At 50.9% G+C, this 19,762-nt stretch overlaps 1 protein-coding gene across 1 annotated transcript in view; it reads right to left on the bottom strand.

Annotated features, from left to right (window-relative positions):
* Positions 1–19,450, bottom strand: part of Fam102a (family with sequence similarity 102, member A) — a 34,392-nt gene extending 14,942 nt beyond the window's left edge. The window contains exon 1 of the mRNA NM_153560.4: positions 18,577–19,450. Coding sequence (NP_705788.1) covers positions 18,577–18,722 — 146 coding nt within the window. The 5' untranslated portion in view covers positions 18,723–19,450. The remainder of the gene's footprint in view (positions 1–18,576) is intronic.
* Positions 19,451–19,762: the final 312 nt, after the last annotated feature.

The raw sequence follows: 19,762 nt of genomic DNA, 5'->3' as shown, positions 1-19,762 counted from the left end.
AAAAATTCTGGATGAAGACAGAAATTCCTGCTTTGAGGGGGCGCTACTCTGACAGTAGGTAAGAAACACATTAAGCCTAGGCAACGCATGTCCTAGATAGTAAAAAGGAAATGGGATGAGGTGCCAGTCACATTCCCCAGAAGTGAGGGACTGGTGGTCTGGGAAGGTCTTAGCAAGAAAGAAACACCAAGCCAAAGCATTGAAGCAGTGAGTGAGCTCTGCAGACACAGGTGGAGACATGAGGAGTGGCAACAGCCCTGAGGTAGGAATGTGGCCAATGTGTGTGTGGAGAAACAAAGGAAGCAGAGTGATGGGGAAAGGGAGTCTTAGCCCCAAATTACAGAGATCACCTGGGGGTGCTGAGATGGGGTATGCAGCTAAGGCCTTCCCAGTTAGGCAAAAATAGGAACAACTCCATGTGAGAGACTACTTAGGGGCATCACGTAGGAAACTGGTAGCCAGACGGGAAGGAAAGCCAGGCGCAGTGGTGCACACCTTTAATCCCAGCGCTCAGTAGGCAGAGGAAGGCAGATCGAAACTCTGGTTTTGAGGCCAGCCTGGTCTACAGAGCTAGTTCCAGGGCGGTCAGGGCTACACAGAGACACCCTGTCTGAGAGGCGGAGGGGGTGGGGAAGAAGGAAAGGGAATAGGGCTTGATAGTTACAGGCCTTTAATCCCAGCACTCCTGAGGCAGAGGCAGATGGATCTCTGAGTTGAGACCAGCCAGGGCTACACAAGAGATTCTGTCTTTGAAAACAAAAATAAGAACAAAAACAAAGAAACAGAAACAAAAAGTTAAGAACAGAAAGGGAAAGGAAGGAAGTGGCTTTTTCTTGCTCTTCGGCAGGGCAGCAGAAATAGCCAGGTACAGAAGGGCTTCTACAATATATCATCTTTGTTAGTTTCAAAAGGACACACACATGATGGTATGCCGGGAAATTCAAAGGTGCCCAAATATCAGATGAGGGCCACCACTGGCACGTGGGTGTCTGAAGACTACAGACGAGGATGGGAAGAGAGAAATACTGTGTCATTTTTTCCCCTCTAGGGATGGACTCAGAGTGCCAGATAAGCGTCTTACCGCTGGTGCTCAGCCTCTGTCCTTCCCTTCCCTCTCTTACTGCTGGTGTCCTAGGGACTGACTGACCCTAAGGCTTTGCACGTGTTAAGCAAGCAGTCTACCACTGAATCAAATGCCCAGCCCCTTACCCTTTCACTGAACTGTTAATATCAGTTGTAAATTCTCACAATGCCTAAGTGGGTAAAGCGAACTGACTCCTCTTTGAGTCTAGGAATCTTGAAGTATGTAATAAGGTCAGCAGCAGAAAAGTCTTTCTGACTGGGTGTAATGCAATACATGCCTTTAACCCCAGCACTCGGGAGGCAGAGGCAGGTGGATTTTTGAGTTAAAGGCCAGCCTGGTCTACAGAGTGAGTTCCAGGACAGCCAGGGCTACACAGAGAAACTAAACTCTGCCTTGAAAAAAAAGACAAAAAACAAAAAACAAACAAACAAACAAAAAAAACAAACTCCAAAAAATTTAAAAAAAAAAATTTATCCCAGCAACCAGAAGGCAGAGGCAGGCAGATCTCTATGAGTTCAAGGCCAGCCTAGTCTACAAAGTAACAGCCAGGGCTATTAAACAGAGAAATGGTCTTGAAACAAAACAAAATAAAACAAAACAGCCACTTTGGGGAAGAGCAGAGAGACCCCAGAGTATCAAGGATGCCAAGAGCTCAGCATTACCTTATACATCTGTAACCTCAATGGGCTGGGCGGTGGTAGGAGGGACTGCAATGGCACCACAGGCCCATGCATAGCAGTGCCCAATATAGATCCCCATTCATCAGGAGCACACTGGGCCATAGCCAGGGAAAGCAAGTGTGAAAAGACAAATTCCCACTCCCTGCCTTGATATCATGGCTCAGGATGCAGCTAGACAACAGCAAATGTAAAATCACAAACCTTTAGTATTCTCAGCCCCAGATAACTCAAAAAAAAAAAAAATTAGCAAAAACCAAGCCTCAAAGAGATCATCCCAGCCAGCCCTAAGAAGACCACAACCCTGAACTGCCAGCTCCCTGGACACCTGGCCTATTCATTCTGATATGAAGGGACAATGGCCAGAAGGAAGGGGATAGCTCAATCAAGCCTGACAAAACTACAGGTGAGGGGTTGTTGGGGTACTTTGTTTTTGTCTAAGAGTAGTTCTCCTAATTAAAATTCTAACTTTAAAGGAAAGGGGAATTAAGTTAGGATGGGTGGTTACAAGCAAAGGGATTTGAACCACAAGTATCTGATTCAAGGTCAGGGTCCACCCTTACCCCCCAGGCACTGCCAAGTAGGGACAAACGAGTGATGTGGGCAACCTCTATGAGGGGTAGAAGGCTGGCTGTCAGCTCTCCCAACTTGGGGTTTTAGGGTGTGCATCCCTGCTGCCACTGCCAGGGACAGGTAATTAAAGAGACAGGTTTTGCTTTTTTAGCTTTAAGACATACAATTAGATGTGCAAATCCCAGCGAAACAGGGCAAGCCCTTTACCCACTGTGGTCTCTGTGGCCAGCATGCAGTTATTTTTGAACTGTCCTAAAATAGAGTAAATGCCCCACAAAACAGTGGTCTCAGATGCTCCGGATTTTCTGGATCTTTTCCGGATCTGACAGGAACCTCTTAATATGTCTCCCTGACTGGCTCTGCCTACTCCATGCAGCCATGAAGACTGGTTTAGCAAGGCCCTTGGACCTATATCCAACTGTCAAGCAGACTTCTGCGAGGTATCCATGGAGAATGGCTGCAGGCACCAGCTCAGTCTACAGGCGTGGAATGAGCCTCCTGCAGTGTCCTGGAGCAGACTGGGAAACTGCCAGTATCTCTGAAGAAGGGCTACATGAGCACTCTACAGAGTCGGATAGACATCTAGGGACACTGATGCCACAGCCAGGGTTTCAAACCTGAGGTCAGCTAGATAAAGATGAAAGAAAGCCTCCAGCAATAGGAACAACACAAGGAAAGCCTGAAAGGCATGCCCATTGCATGGGGCTATCGTGGTGACTCCTTTCTCACTGCTCAGCTCAAATGGGATGTAGAGAAGACCATCAACTTAGTGCCTGCAGAGCCACATGCTAATGGGGACCACATCTGTTACCATGGCCTCTCTCCCCTAAAAGCCTAGGACAGAGATGGCAGAGCGAGATCGCTACTCTCTTCTCTGGCCCTTCTAATGCATTAAAGTATCACCCACACCTTGATCTTATTCTATGGGATCCATGGTTCAAACACAGGACCAAAAGAACTCTCCTCTGTCCTGGGGCCTGTATAGATACCATCCCTGTTCCTCCCTGCAGATGAAGAAACCAAGGTCCAGGAGGGTGGAGCAAAGTCACAGAACACCAGGTCTCCCTGCAGCAGCCTACCACGAGACACCCTAGTTCACTATGTCATTTCAGTTTCCCGATAAATGAAGAAGGTAAACAGATACCTCAGAAGAAGGAAAGGCCAGTCTACTGCCTCTCTGGTTTACAATAAACAAGATTAAAGAGGCCCCAGAGGGTGGGGAGGGTTGCGGTTCAGGCTGAAGGGAGCCACTTCCAAGAGTTTCTCTGAGAGAAATGCAATGTTCCCATCAGGAGTCATCCAGGCAGGCAGGCTTCCTGGTCCCCAGGAATGAACTCACTGCAGCGATGTCGGGACCTAGCAGCAGCACTGCTTACAAGGTGCAACAGGGTCCTAGAGTCTTGGCGGCCCTAGGTCTCCACCACAGAGGTGACAAGCTGCCATGGGAGCTCCCTCCCAGCCATAAGTTGCTAGGAACCATGAAGCCCAGGGGGACTCTCCCTAGAGTTGATGTTAAGGTGCAAGCAGAACTGGCAGTCACTACAGGAGCAGAAAACAAGGAAAAGTGAGCCTCAGGGAATAGCATGACAGTCCCTGTGATAAGGCTCCAGGGTGACCTTAGGGCCACCTAAAACACTTCACCTTCTCACTAGAGGTTAAAAAAAAAAGGCTTGCCATGAAAAGGCACTTGATATATACAAACCTAGCAACCTGAGTTCTAGCCCTCCAATACACATGATGCAAACACACACACACACACACACACACACACACACACAGAGTAAATATAAATGTCTATCAGTACATCATTGGCATACTCAATAGGGGGCATTAGACTGGCAGAGTTCGGCACTCAAATCTTCTGAGCAAAAAAAAAGGTGAGGCCCAGTAGGACAGGCATTTCCAGACACAAGTGAGCACACAATGTCTACTATCCTGCTACCAATAAGATTGCCAGCAGGTCTGCCAGGACCATGGGCTCTGCAGGACAGGGATTTTCTTTGTGAGAGTTGTCCTGTGCACTGTGGCACATTTAGCTGCATCCCGTAGAGTAGCCTAACTCCAGATGTGACAAGCTGTTGTGGGACTTAACCAAATCAGCTCCAGTTGAGATGCTCGGTCAGAGGCCTGGGAAGCCATTCTTCATCCATCTTTCAGCTAACTCTGGTACAAGGAGGTAGACATTTATAGGAGGACCCCAGGAACCTCCCAGTCCTAGCTGTGCTCCATATCCTGCGAGACTTAGTCCTCAGATGCAGCCTACAGGCACCACCACAAGTTCCATCACTTGGTGCCCATTCCTGCTGTCCACCTGCCCCTCTCTGGCTTTGCCCAGCACAGCCTGAACCCCAGGCTTTCCCTGGTTCCTTGTACAAGCGGTCCTAGTGATGCAATCTAGAGTCTAGGCTGATGAGAGGCAGCCCCGACTGAGAATAAAATAAGGAAACAATTTAAATCGACAACATCTGCCAGTGCTTTCCCGGAGAGAACTGCACAGCTGCCTGGGGAGGGGCCCACCCCAGGGACCAGCCAAGGCATCCATCCAGGGGCTGCAGGCCAGGAGGGCCAACGTGGCAGCCCAACAGTGTTTGACTCCTGCCAGAAGTTGAGGGCCACGTGCAGGGGAAGCAGTTCCCTACAGTTCTGGCACATCCCTCCTCTGTGGTGAGGCAGCAAGAAGTTCCTAGAAGCCAAGCCACTTGGTGCCCAACACTGGAGAGTTTTGAGGCGCTCCTTCGGCCCCATGCTGCCTTCTTTGCTCCTCTGTTATCAAGAACCCTAAAAATGGCTCAGGGGTAGACAGAAAAGCTGGGAGTACAAGCTGACGTTGGCAAGTGACGCCATCAAGCACAATGTGAGCAAATGCAGCTTTAGGAAGTGCACCACGGAGAAGGGGTGAGATGATCGACGGGCACTCAAGCTGGCTGGCTTAGGAGCATCAGGTTAAGACCCACCTGGGTTTGAATCCTGGTGCCCTTCAGTCATGTAATCTGGAGACTGACCTTCAAGAAACCCAAGACAGGTAGGTGTTGGCATTCTTTGTTTGCAGTCACTGGCACGTAGCTGTCCTTCTGCTTCGTGGCCAGGATATACAGACAGCTCATGTTACTACCCAGGCAGATGCCTGTAAACCGGAGTCTGAAATGTGCCAGGAATCACTAGCTTTTTTCTTTTTTGTTGATGCTACGGTTGAAACCCAGAGCCGTGTGTGTATACTAGGCAAACGCTCTACCACTGGGCCGCACCCTCAGGCCTAGTTCCTGGATCTTGCTCTAAAGTGAAGGGATCTATAGTAAGTTGCTGGCTTTGAACCAAATGCAGGTCCAGCCCCATGTACAAAAGTGTCTCGTGGCTTCTGTCTCCTGGATGTCCTCCTAAGTGCCAAGTGCTCTTCATACACTCGCTTCATACTTATACTTCACAGATCAGGACACTGATTCTCAAGGGAGTCCAGGGACTTAAGGGAGTCCAGGGGTTGAGGGGTAGTCTGTACCCCTAGACATAATTTTGCATTCCCAGCATCCCTGGGAAATCTGCCGACATAGGAGAACCATTCTCAGGTCTCAATGACAGCATGGCTCTCTGTCCTGCCAGAACCCTAGGCCCTGTGATCTCATCCTTTTCCATGAGTATTCCACACAAGGGAAGAGATGGTATCACACCTGCTTCATGCCAAGGGAGAGATGGTCACAGAATCCATAGCCCATCACTCCCATGTCACAGGCTAGGAACACAAGGCACAAGAATTTACCTGTCCAAGGTCAGTGATCTGAACCCATGCCCAACACTACATTTTTCCATGTTAGGGCTGGAAAACAGAGGCCCTAGGAATTCAAAGGAAGAAGGCACAACAGATGTTACACTGGGATGTGGTACCAATGTCAATTCCTAAGACCTAGACTATTATAATGCTGAGGTGTTGAGTCGGATCTGCTCAGGGGACTTCCCCTTCCTAAACCCAGCAGACTCACTTGAGTGGCACGGGGAGGCAAAGATGGGTCCAAGCAAGCCTCTGCCACCCATGAACTCTAGCGCCCTTTGGGTCTCAGTCACTTTCTTTCTCATGGAATTGCTAGTGCCCAAACTAAACACGATAGGCACCTCTGTGGAACTGTGGACATGGCCTAGCCATGCACTAGTACCTGCAGAGAGGGGCCTCAGAGGCAGGTGGTCCTGGAAGCCTGCAAAAAGTACTGACCCAGCCCTCTTCCTTGCTCTGGACCTTGGATCTGGCCATTTCCCCAGTCCTGAAACTCAGCTGTCATGTTCAGAGGTGTGGCAGGTGGCCAGGAATGTGTGACCAGTGACTCAAGCCCGGGTGGTATTTGATTCACCCAAAGAGGAAGGAGTGAGAGGAAGGAGAGATTCCTGTCCCTGGGGCCTGGTTCCTGAAATTACTTAGACTCCAGTCAAGGGGATACCTTCACCCAGGCCCATCCTAAGGGCGCTCCCTAACTGTGCGGGCAGGACTGGGTCTATAGGTGTAGTTGGAACCAAGCAAGGCCCTTGTCTCCCAGAGCCAAGTAGAGGCAGGGCGTCTGTACACTAACAGTTGGTCTCCTATCTTCAAATATGGTGCTGAAGATCTAACAACTGAATGAGAGATCTCTGTAGTCTATTTCCCTAAAGTCAAGCCTTCTCACAGGGGCACCACTTCCCAGTAGGGGATTCCCAGATGTGCCTGCAGCTTGTTCTCTACAGTTTGTAGAGTCAGGGACCATCATCACTACTGTACCTGCTAACCCGGTGTTCCTGCTGCACATCGGATTCCCCATGGCCCTTTGAACTTAAGGCGACAAGATAATCAGGAGTTGTTTAGCCAGAGTCACCTCTCTTCACAGCCTGGCACTGACTCAGACCTGTTTGTCCAGCTGTGCTCAGCAGCTACCGAAGATTCCGATCACAGGACAGAAGGCCCAGGGTCAGACACCACCATGAGGCCCTGACTCACAGGGCTCCACCTCCTCCATAGACACCTGAGACTGCAGACTCAAGACCACTCCTGGGCCAATCATTGCCACTGCCACTAACTTCAAGCAAGCCACTGAGCACTTACTAGGAGTCAGGCTGAGTGGCCCTGTCCAGACACAGGCCCCACACAAGGATAATCCCATCCTCCTTGAACCACACAGGCTTTCAACTCCACTCAAATGCTATTGTGTATCTTGCCTTGGGCCTTTTTTGTTCAACAGTGTCATGGGATGGGCCTGCGATAATGGCTGCTACAGAGAATGCCCTCTGCAACCCAAAGCCCCAAACAGTCCACCCTACTGCTGCCCAAACAGAAAGGCTGCCTGGCCTACATCCAATATGGGCAGGATCAGCTTCACAACAAGGTCCAAATTTTCCCTGTTATCCATTTGGCAAACACAAACCCTGTAGAACTGCTGAGCCTAGGCTGTTTCCTCTTGGGACTTAGTGGGGCACACCAGTCAAAGGTTCATCCCTAAGACAGGGGTTGGAGCCAGGTATAGTGGTGCACATCAACATCATTTATCCCAGCTCCCAAGAGGCAGAGGCAGAGGCAGACAGATCTCTGTGAGATTCAGGCCAGCCTGGTCTATAGAGTGAGTTCTAGGCAACAGGACTACACAGTGAGACCTTGACTCAAAGCTAACAACAAAAGGTGAGGGAACTGGGCAGTGGTGGCACTCACACCTTTGATCCCAGCACTTGGGAGGCTGGGGCAGGTGGGTCTCTGTGAGTTTGAGGTCAGCCTGTCTAAAGAGTGAGTCCTAGGATAGCTAAGGCTATAAAAGAAACCCTGTCTAGAAAAGGAAAAGAAAAAGCAGGGGCTGATGAGATGGGTCAGCAGGTAAGAGCACTGACTGCTCTTCTGAAAGTCCTGAGTTCAAATCCCAGCAACCACATGGTGGCTCACAACCACCCGTAATGAGATCTGATGCCCTCTTCTGGTACGTCTGAAGACAGCTACTTATTTATAATAACAAATCTTTAACAAAAAAAAAAAGAAAGAAAAAGAAAAAGAAAAAGGAAAAGAAAAAGAAAAAGCAAGCAAGCAAACAAAATCAGAAAAATAAAAGGTGAGGTTTTGGGGTTTGTGTAAGCTTAGTAAAAACCCCACCCCCTCTATGCTCTGCCCTTCTCTGAGAAGGTCACATAATGGTCTCTGCCTGCTTACAGGCCCCAGGCAGAGACCACAAGTATCAAGGCCAGGGCAGGGAATGGCTCAGCTCTAATTATGCATGTTTCAACAGGTGAGCTTCAGGAAGAGATAAGAACAGCAACTGAACGGAGAGAGGAAGAAATAGGAGCCGTTCCTTTTATGCTTCCAGCCCCAGATCCCCTCCAACGACTGCTTTGGATTGAAACTAACCATGCCAGCTTTTACTGAGCATGTGCTCTGCTACAGGCTATGATGGCCAACAGGTTCATTATGGCATCCAGGTACCACGGAAGAATTCATTATCCCATTCACGGGCAACATTCTGACACCTAGTGATCCGGTTGGTAACCTCGGGAGCCCACAGAGCTTTCAAACTGCTAAGCTCCATCTAGAGTCCAGAAAGCCCTGCTATGCTGGGGTTGTAGGTGGTAGAAGGAAAATCCCCAGATCAAGAAGACTGTCTGCAACTGCCAAGATGAACCACTGCCTTGTAAACAAAGCAATGCTCATCGGGTTGGAATGGTTCAGGCTGGCTTACCAGAAAGACCTAGGAAAAGCCCCAAAGATCCACTTCAGCCTTCAAGGCACTCTTGTGTTTGTCTTGAAAGCTTTGGTGCCCACCTACAGCCCAGAGGTATGAACAACTGGAGGCCTGCTTCTGAAGCAGAGGCTTGCAGCTTACAAGTCCTCAAGAAAAAACATACTGTGTAACTAAGCTCAAGCAGAACTCTGCAGGCCTAAAAGGCCCTTATATACACGGCCTCACCTCCAACAAATAAAACCTCATCTTTTCTTAACCAGACTGGTTTAGAACTCTACAGGAACCCCCGCTGTCTTAGTTAGGGCTTTACTACTGTGAACAGACACCATGACCAAGGCAACTCTTAGGAGAGCAACATTTAATTGGGGCTAGTTTACAGGTTCAGAGGTTCAGTCCATTATCATCAAGGCAGGAACATGGCAGCATCCAGGCAGGCATGGTGCAGGTAGAGCTGAGAGTTCAACATCTTCATCTGAAGGCCACTAGGAAAAGACTGGCTCTCACATGGTTAAGAAGAGTGTCTTACTGCCCACTCCCACATTTCCTCCAACAAGGCCACACCTCCTAATAGTGCCACTCCCTGGGCCAGGCATATTCATTCAAACCACCACACTTGCCATACATAGGCCATTTGTCAATAGTACTTGTTCACTTTACCTGTTGCAGAGTGTCTCCAAATGGTCCATGACAATGGCTGGGAAGATACCCTTCCTGGCCTCCTGTAACTGGCAGTCCTAAGCAGTCTACTCTAGTGCTACCTTTAGTAGTTCTAAAGTACAAGTCTGGGGGCTAGAGAAATGGCTCAACAGTTAAGAAAGAGATTTGAATGCTCTTCCAAAGGGCCAGGGTTCAATTCCCAGGACCCATGTGGCGACTAACAACCATCTATAACTATAGTTTCAGGGGATCCGACACCCTTTTTGGTCTTCGTGGGCACTGTACACACATTGTGTGCTACAACTTTAATTTTTCAAATCCTACTTCTAATTTTGGTTCTTAAATGCTTTAACCTCCCTTTTAGCCCATCACCTACCAGATGTAGTGGAAAAGAGAGATACAGGGGAAGTGGACCTGTTTAGAAATGGTTCTTTGGAGCAACTCCTGTCTGTGTTGTCTGGAAATCAGCAGTTCAGCTCACAGGTCCACAGTAGCAGCTCGATCATTTTGCAAACACCTCACAGATACACCAGCAGTCTAGTGCGGCAGAGTCAGGATAACAAACATAAATCAGTAGTGGTAGCACTACCTAGTAGAGACAGCCAGGCCTTAGCCTCCAAACAAAGTCAGCAAAAGGGATCCGGAGGGGTGCCAAGGAGAAGTTCTCAACTATGCCTCTATCTGCAAAGTGAAGATCAGCAAAGACATGCGACCAACAAGCATTGTACAGCCAGCTCTCTACGCCTAGCTCAGCCACAGCCACTGTCCATCGAGTCCTGTTTATCCCCTCCAAACATCATGTGTCCTCCACCAGTCTTGCCTCAGCATGTGCGTCTGTCTCAGCTGACATCGCTCTGCCCATCAGCCTGAGTCCATGGTAGCGGAAAGAAACTGCAACACACCACCAGAAGTTTTTTGATGTGTTTCTCTCTATGGAGTCCCGACAAATGGAGCTCAACTATGCAATATAAAGCAGACCAATACATGCATGTTGTTAGCAAAGAATCCTTCATCACATGTCCTTTCACGTGCTTGCTTTAGCAGAACATCCTTTCTCCTGTGCCTGTGTCAGTGAAGCGTTCCTTCAACTGACTTTCCAAAGAACCCTTAAGTTTCTACTTCAGTGTACAGATTTACATGAAGGCAAAAAACTCATATACATAAAAATAGTTGTGAACTAAGAAATAAATAAAATCCATGTCTGATGGATTCAAACCCACCCTAGGTTCGTCAGCATATTGTCAGGTCCATCTCCAAGCTCTTCCCCTCTCTAAGACAGCCCCCCCCCCCAAAAAAAAAATCACCAGTTCTCTCCTGCTCTTCTCCCACAACCAAGCTCTACCAACCCACCCCAAATTCACATCACTTCCTCAAGGCCTGTCCAGCAATGACTAGGACAGGTGTAGACAGGTAGGACCCTACAGAGGTAGACAGTATCCCATAGTTCCATGGACCCGAACATACAAAGTGACCAGAAAACTGTCATGGAACAACCCAGGAAAGTATAAGCCACAGGTGCTTGCCTGCACATGTCTGAAGAGACCGCTTAACATGTGAACACGGCCCAGCCTCTGTTCTCTGGATACCAGGTGTATACTTCCTCTCTTGGCAGATTTAGTCTATGGTAGCTGCCTGGGCCTGGTCGTGTGCTGAGCAGGTAATCTTGACCTCCTGATGCCCTCAAGTGAGTACCCATTAGAAGAAGAAACAGTCTACAGGGAGAAAGCCCTTGGCCATAGTCCAAAGCAATTCAACAGCTGCAAGACCCAACGGTAGTGCCTGAGTTCACGCTCCCTCCCAGCCATGTACAGACACTGATATCCTCGGCAAGTGATACACTCAACTCAGCTAGTGGGTCCTTGGCTGCCTCTCAATTGCAGTCTTTAAGCCACAGTGGTACCCAGCTGCCTAGTTTATGGATAAGGGTTCCTCCTGGCACAGACTGATACTTCAGGCACTGGATGGAGGGTAGGCTTGGGCTTAGCAGCTGGCAGTAGCCACCACATAGTCAACACCAACAACCACATTGGTTCAGAGCCAGGGGAGAGAAGTCCCAGCCTGGGGTGATGCCAACACACAGCATGAGGCCCAAGAACTAAGATGCAATGGATGCTTTTCTGGCCTTGAAGGGCCATAGTCTGGGAAGAAGCTGGATATAATGAATAGGGACTATAATACTTTTAAATGAAGGGCTATAGCAGGTAACAAGGTCAATAGGCCTGGGGGTAGGGGACTTCCTAGAATGGCCATTGGGCTGAGCAGTAGTTCTATGTGAAAAAGCTGGGTAAGGGGGTTAAGAAAAAGCAGAGTAACCAGAAAAACAAGGGGCAGGATGTAGGCCATTGAAAGACCTTGGGCTATCTCATCCATCCCTACCAGGAGACTTATAGCCAGTGCCTGCACCTCTGTAAGGGGTTGTTTGCTTGTCTGCCAGGGTACCAGAGCAGTGTTTCAGCAGAGCAGGACTAAGCCAATGGGGAAGAGAAAATATGGGGACCCAGCGGCAAGCCCCACTAGGCCCTCAGCTCAGACACTAGGGTACTCCTTACCATCTCTCACCCCTGCTAAAGGCAAAGGAGCAAGTCTGAGCAATAGGTACCCTCTCTTGTCAGCACCACAGTGGTCCAGACCCCCAAGGGAGTACCAGCTACTAAGAGACACACCTCTTGGCCCAGAGGGAATAAGTAAGACACAGTGTAACAGTGTTTCCACTGTGGATCAGGAGCCAAGCTGCTCCAACAAGCACCATTACTTCATCCCCCAGCAACAGCAGTCCTGCTTCAAGGGAGATGGAAGAGGCTGGAGTTTAAGTCCCTTGTTGAAATCAGAGGCAGTGAACAACAGGCTGGGGTGGGGCGGTAAAATAGAAACCTAACCAACAGAGAGTCATTTCCTATCAACAGTACTCCTTCTGCCTACCCCTGAAACAAGGTGGTTGCAGAGCTGAGGGCTGCCAGTCAACATCTGGGCAAAATGGGGTAAAAGCTGTTTCAGGTCTATATTCAAGAGCTCTTTCTTCTAAGCCACGGATGCCAAGAAACTAAACCACAAGTTTGCAACCACAACCCTTTGATGACACTAGATACAGGTTAGGCAGCTTCAAGTCTACAAAAATACGGTCTGATCTTTGAGGCGCCAGCAGGCCCAGGATATCACTAGGAGCTAGGACAAATCTAATGTCCCCACAATTCAAAGCACTAGCTAGGAGAGGTAGATAAAGCAGACCTATGTGCCCTCTCACCACACCTTAGCTCCAGGTCTCTTCCTGGTGTCTCTTCCTTGCTCACACTTCTCTGTGGCTCCTTTTTAAACTAGTTTACTTCCCAGTTCCTTATATTCCAAGTATCAAGTCCCTCAGTTCCTAAGACCCAAAGGCAGGCTTACTAGCTGGCACCTGGATGCACAAGCAGGGCTTCTTGAAAGCCAGCCAGGGTTTCCAGGGGCCTCCCAGCCACTCCCAGGTAAGCAGGACCTATAGGCAACAATGTTATTCCAGCCAAGAAGTTCCACACAACCAGGACTTCCATGCAAAGAGCAGGCCTGAGGGGCTTGTTTCCATACAACCAGATCACCTCAGGTCAGGGCTACTGCCAAGTTACCAGGCAGGAGAAGGCACAGCCAAGGTGGCATACGCCAATGGTGTAGCCAATTGGCAGCAAAGGCCAGGTTCAAGCAGTAGTCACTAAGGCATGAAACAGGTTGGGAAGCTCCTTACCAAGGCCACAGCCATATGATCTGACTTCAGAGAGAGCCAGGTATGCTGGCACCATGGCCCGGCTGATCTCTAAGGCCCACTCCTCCCCATCTCCTGACAATGGGGTTTCTTACCATAGGTTCCCTGGCCACTGTGCCCGCACAGGAAAGACCGATCACAGGGGCCTCAGGAAGCAAACTGACAGTAAGAGACACTCAGAACATGCCAAGGATTTAAGAGTTTGCCATAGGAGAAGGAAGAGCCCTCAAAACACAGGTGAGGAGGCCATTTCAAAGTCCCTTATGTTGACTGCTGCCTCACAGCACCGCTGTCTGATTTTCCACTTTTACATGAGCCCTGGTTTCCAGGACACCGTTGAAACTATGCCCCCTTTGAATGCCTATCTCCTAGCACCTTCAAAGTATGGTGCCGTGTCTAGGATAGGGAACCCTCCTGCCCACTTTGCCCGGTATCTTCTCCATTCTGTTCCTTCTTTTCTATGTGCCACTTCTCTGCCAGGCTAGGTCAGCACTGCCTGTTGTCTCTTACCAGCACCCAAGAGCCATCATCTTAACAGGTAAATGATGCCACATTGTTCCCCTGCTCCCTGGGCCCTCATAGGATCCCTAAGACTGAAAGCAGTTCCAGTCCCGCAACCTTCCATTTTTGTTTTCTCTAGTCCCACAACTCTTTTCACACCCCATCCCACCTCGCATAGGCAGACATGCCTTCAAGCCAGGAGCTTCCTTCTCTACAGGTTCTTCCCCATCTTCAGCTCAATCCCTCTCAGCTTCTAAGACTCCCATAAACTGTTCCTTCCTGAGGTAACAGTAAGCTTAGGGCAAGGGGTGAAAAGAATTTGAAGCTAGAGAAAAGAAAGATGGACAGATGTCTGAACAAAACCATTTCACCGGTTGGCATGCCAGGGTCCACCAGGATCCACAAGAACCTGCCCCAGATTAGCTTGGCCTACCAAGCATATTGTCACAACCTAACTAGGAACTCCAAGAAACAAGACTGCCAGTGGAAAGGGAGTCTCAGTCAAGGAGAAAGAAAAAACCCATGGTTATTCACTCTCTACCTTTCCAATTTGTTCAACCAACAGCGACCCAGTTCTGACCAGGACAATAAAGGCCTTATCCAATTGTGGGGTCCTCTTGTACTTAACACTGTACCCCCTTAGGAATCTCCATTCTGCTTTCTCAGAGCCCCATACCAAGCTATCCCAGAGCATGCCCTGCATGGCTGCAAACCCAGAGACATTCTACAGGTTTTTTTTTTTTTTAAATAGAGGGAGAGGGAGGAGGAGGAGGAGGGGGAGGGGGAGAGGGAGAGAACCCTGGCCAAAAAATGTGGCTTGGGTAGGAAACAATCAAGTCGGTCTGCCTGCCCCAGGACCAGGGTCTGGGCTTGAGCACAAGACCTCTAGATGCAGAGCTAACTCAAGATCCCAAAAGCTCCTTTGAGTACTCATGTATGACGGGCACATGGCTGCGTCACAGAAAGTGTGATAGCGGCCAGGCTCTATTTACAAAAATAAAACCCCACGGAGGACTCAAAGCTGGCCAAGAAGAAAGGACAAGGGTTGAGGGAAGGCCCACTCCAAGTCACAGCTTCTCAGACAACCTAGCACTCAAGTACAAAGCCGGAGGTGGCCTTGAAAGAGATCTTTCTTCTCCTCCTGGCCCCACCCACTTTCCTGGTGCAAAGAGGAGGATTGAAGCCCCGGGGACAGAGGTAAGGGCTAGACTACAGTCTGGCCAACTGTGTCACATATTCCTCCCATGAAGTAACTCTGGCAGGACACTTCTGCCCCAGACTGGTTTCCCCATCCACAGGCTAAGGAAGCAGTATCCTCTCCTCTCTCTTCTCCTTCCTGCGAGGTAAGCCCGTGTTTCCTTGCACGCCTCTCCCATGCGTGTGGCAAGCCAATGCCAGGGAGGAACATTCTCCTGCTCTGACGGCCACGTGTACACATTCGCCTCTGCCAGAATCGCCACACTGGATGGGACCTCTGTATCCTCCTGGACACTTGCTAACCCTGAAAACCCTCCCAGGTACCACTTGGATTATCTTCCTGGGAGGCCCCAGGCAAGAACACATAGCAAATGCCCACTATGTGGAGGGATTGCCTATGCGTGACCACAAATACATTGATTCCTTTAGTCCAGAGACTCTATATTTACCTTGGGCTTCACAAAACCAAGTTCAGTGCCTCAAAACCGTCCAGCACCAGACTCTGCTGTACCACCCAAGCCACTGAAAGAAGCCTTTGTCGAGTCTGGAATGTCCCATGGATCTGTAGTTGCTTCTGACACATACCACCAAGACAGGGCTTTGCACTAGACCTGCTGCAATCAAGTTCTATCTTTGCTACTCTCTGGCTCGGTAACATGGGTCCAGTCACTTCATCTTCCTTTCTCAGTGTCCTCACCCACAAATAGGGTTAGATGGTCAGGTATTTGGGTAGTCCCTGGCATCGGCAAGCATACAATCAAAGAAACCCACTATGAGAAAGGAATTTTCCCCCTGTGCCATTTACTACCTGGTAACCTCTAGTGTGTGGTTTTACCACTTTGGTCTCAGTGCCTCTCCAGATGGCTGGGAGGATTAGTGGGGATACCCTGCTCAAAACACTCAGTGCTATGCCTAGCACAATCTGGGCACGAGGACTCTGGTTGCCGTGGGAACTGCTGCTCCTAAGGCAGTGTTGGAAGATAAGGGTAAGAAACAGCCCCAGGAATCACCTGTCGCACCTGTTCCAACTGGGTCAGACAGAGCTGAATACCAGCCGTTGCCATGGCACTCAACACACTGGAAAACACCAGCTAGGAAACAGGGTGTTGCAAGGGTGGGGCCTAGGGCTGTAGTCAGTCTGACACCACCCATGCTGCCAACAGTCCAAAAAGCCATCCTAGGGTTGGAAAGATGTGCTAAGCAGGTCCAGTCACCTCAGTCAACTTATAAACAACAGGATCAAGGTAGTAGAGAGGTGGCTGAGGCTCCTGGGGTACAAAATAAATATGGGAGGGGTATGGGCAGAGGGAAAGGCAACATAGGAACGCTCATCTCCTTGGTAAAAGCCCACAGAAGCCAAAGCCACTTTAAAGCGGTGTGGGTTCCGACATCACGGCTCTCTGCCGCCACACTTGCTCAGCAGTACCCAAGTGTCCAGGATCTAAGCACTGAGATTTGGGCCTCAATGGCAGTCCCTTCCTCTTTAGTACCCCACCCACCCAGATGAGGCTTTATTCCAGATGGGAACCTGGGCTTGGCTGGGTTCAGAGAATCCGTGGCCTCTTGCCAGGCGGAAGAAGGGAAAACAGAGGTGAAATCCAGAGCATGTGTGCTAAGTAAGTCCTGGAACTTTCCAGACTTTCCAGGATGTGGGGACATGTTGAGGCAGGAGAAAAGCTGACAGGTAGGGTCACAGTGGCTGGCTAAGGGTCTAAGTAGACATGTGAAACTTTAGCCTGGGCTTGGTACAAATTCCTTGGTACTGTGCTCAATCCCAGATCACTTAAGGACCTCTGCTGATTAAGGGGTGTCCCCCCCATCCTGTAGCCTGGGGTTGGGGAAGGCTGGGGCCGGGACCCCTTACAATACAGTAATCTTAACTACTGTAGCCACTCCCCTGGTCATGCATGGTACACTCTCCATTCCCCTCACAACTGAAAGGTGAACATTACTTCCCCATTTTACAGTAAGAGGAAACTGAGGGTCAGAGGCACAGTGTAACAGCTAAAGTCACTCTCTCTGAGCCTCTGTTTTCACCTCTGTAAGAATGATTCCCCCTCCTCTACTCCTGCTCCGTGGGTGGTGTTGAGAGGTGCTAGTGAGACCGTGAGCAGAGCACCAGTAATTGCCAGCACGTGAGATCAGGGAGACTGGGTATTTCTCAGTGGCTGACCCCAGGTCCAATCACTGAGCACAACCCTCTGACACTGCGCCATGGCCGGACCAGCCGGTCGTTAGGAAGGGTAACTGCAGGGATTACAGACTTCACAGGCAGAGGATTGCAGCCACCCCCACCACAAAGGGCAGCCCTTGTCCAAATTCCTCAGATAAGCGGCCCTGAGCAGAACAGGAGGCCCAGTGCACAGAACAGGCACCTCTATCCACAGATTCCAAAATCTGAATCAGACCACATAGCTTCTCTCCTTCCAACAGAATTCACCCAACAGGTCTTCCAACTGGCCAAATCTGGTTGACAAATGCCTCCGGCAAAGTCTCTGGCAACCAATTTACTTCCTCTTTCTGGGGCTCATTATCCCAATCCGTCTAACACACCTCTGAGCGCTCTGAATAGTGGGGCAGGTCCAGCTAACTAGGCCCACAAGACCTAAGAAGCAAGGGACAGGCTAGGAGGGGGAAGCATCTCGGGAGCTGGGCCAGGGGCCTATCTACTGCAACTTCCCTTTACAAAGCTGATGGAGAAACCTGTATTAGGTCCAGTGTGCCGAAGAGGGAACAGGAACCCAGAAAGAGCCTGAACTTGACTTCCTTTCCCCATTAGCTGGACTCTACGGACCTCTGCAGGCAGGTCAGGACTGTGTGACCGCCATGAGCTCAACCTGCAAAAGGTGGACTGGGACCTCATTCAGCAATAAACTGGGAAGCTGGACCTACTAGGACGATGACGGACACAAAATCAAACCCGATGGCTTTTTTCACAGGGGAAGGCAGTCTCCTGGCAAGGACATTTGCATTGCAAAGCAGTCCAGCTTTAGCCAGTGGAGGGCAGTCACTCAAGAGGGGGCTGGGCAACCCAAAATCCAGCCACCTCCCGCAATCAAATCCAGGGAGTGCCTGGAACTGGGCTTTCCCAGCCAAGGGGAGAGAGCCAGAGAGCCCTGGCTGGCCCAATCTCTCAATCGTATGACAGCCACAGGAGCCAGCTTGGTGGCAAGGTGGCCTGAGACACCCTTACTTAATCCCTTAAAGTGAAAATCTCAGTCAGCTCTCTCCATACAAATCTGTAAAACGGGTGACTTGAAGAGTGCACGCAGGGCCCTAAAAGGTTTCTGGCTGGTCACCTGCAGACAAATGCCAGGCGCTCTGCCAGCTCACTCAGACCTAAGTCCTGCTTAGAGCAAATCTTTCCCCAGGCGGGCCCCTTGCCCATCCGTCCCTAGCTGAGTCTTCCACATTTGCCAAGTGGCTAGATCTCACTCATCAGCACTCCCCACCCTCCCCTGCAAACGCGAAAACCTCAATGCCTACCTGGACGACAAGCTGACAAAATCCCCGCCATCCAGCAGCCGGACCTTGCAAAAGAGGACCCCGTTCACGAAGGGGACCGCAGTCAGCTCCTCCAAGGTGAAAGTGGTTTGAAATTTAAATTTCTTCTTCTTCATCAAAAAAGCCATGAGCAAGTTCCCTGAGTCTGAAGCCCGCAGGGCCAAAAAGAAAAAGAAAAGAAAAAAGAAAAAAAGAAGGGGATACTAGAAAACCCCAGGATTCCTTTCCCGACACCACACCCCCCTCCTCAAAAACACCAGAGCTGGATCCAGTCCAGATGGCGGCGGAGGCTGCGGGCAGGAGAGGATCTGAGTTCGGAGCCCCAGGTCCAGTGAGCCGGCTGCTCTCACCCTCGGGGAACCCGGGCTCCACTGACATGTAAACAGCGAGGTGCGGCCCCGGCAGCGGGGGCTGGCGTGGAGGGCGGCTCGCAAGCGAGCAGCAGCATCCCGATCCGCGGGGCCCGGCGGACCGGTGAGACTGACGGAGACGGCCGGGCGAACCGCTGGAGACCCGGGCGGCGGCCCCGCCTCCGCCCCGCTGGCTGCCGTGGGAGGTGCCCAGGCGACGCACACGCCTCCGCACCTGGCGCACCGCGGCCTGCGCAGGTGAGGCCCCGGGAAGCGGAAGCCACCTCGGCGACCGACCCGGCTCTGCAGGGACCGCTTCGGGAGGCTCTGCCGGGCCGGGAACGTGTGCCGGTCCGCCTCCCGCTCAGTCCTGGGACCTACGCCGCTCCTGCCCTGCCCGAGTCTCAGGCGCCTTCCGACCCGGCCGGATGGCTTCTGCCTCGGTTAGCACCGCTGGAGCACAGCGGCGCCGTCGCCCGCACCTCCGGACGCAGCCGGCTGAGCCCGACGCAGCTCGGCGCTGCTCGGAGAATGCCGAAGCCCCGGCGCGACCGCCCGCGGAGCCGCGGCCGAGAGCAGCAGGGGCGGGGCGCGCGAGGCTCACAGCCAACCTGCGATTGGACAGGCCGACTGTACGAACACGAATTTCTATTGGCTGGCGGTGGCGTGGGGCGGGGCTCGCGGAGGCAGGGCCAGTTGAGGGCGCTCGGATTGGAGCGCTCGCGGGGCTGGACCCGCCTCCTTGAGAAGCGCGGTGGGGGGGGGTGCGGAGAGGCGGTGGGAGGTCGCGGGGTGTGGGGGCCGGCACTGGAAAGAAC

The sequence above is a fragment of the Mus musculus genome, chromosome 2 (genome assembly GCF_000001635.26).
Source record: "Mus musculus strain C57BL/6J chromosome 2, GRCm38.p6 C57BL/6J".
NCBI lineage: Eukaryota > Metazoa > Chordata > Mammalia > Rodentia > Muridae > Mus > Mus musculus.
Note: the sequence above shows the minus strand (reverse complement) of the source record. Positions and strands in the feature narration are given on the sequence as shown.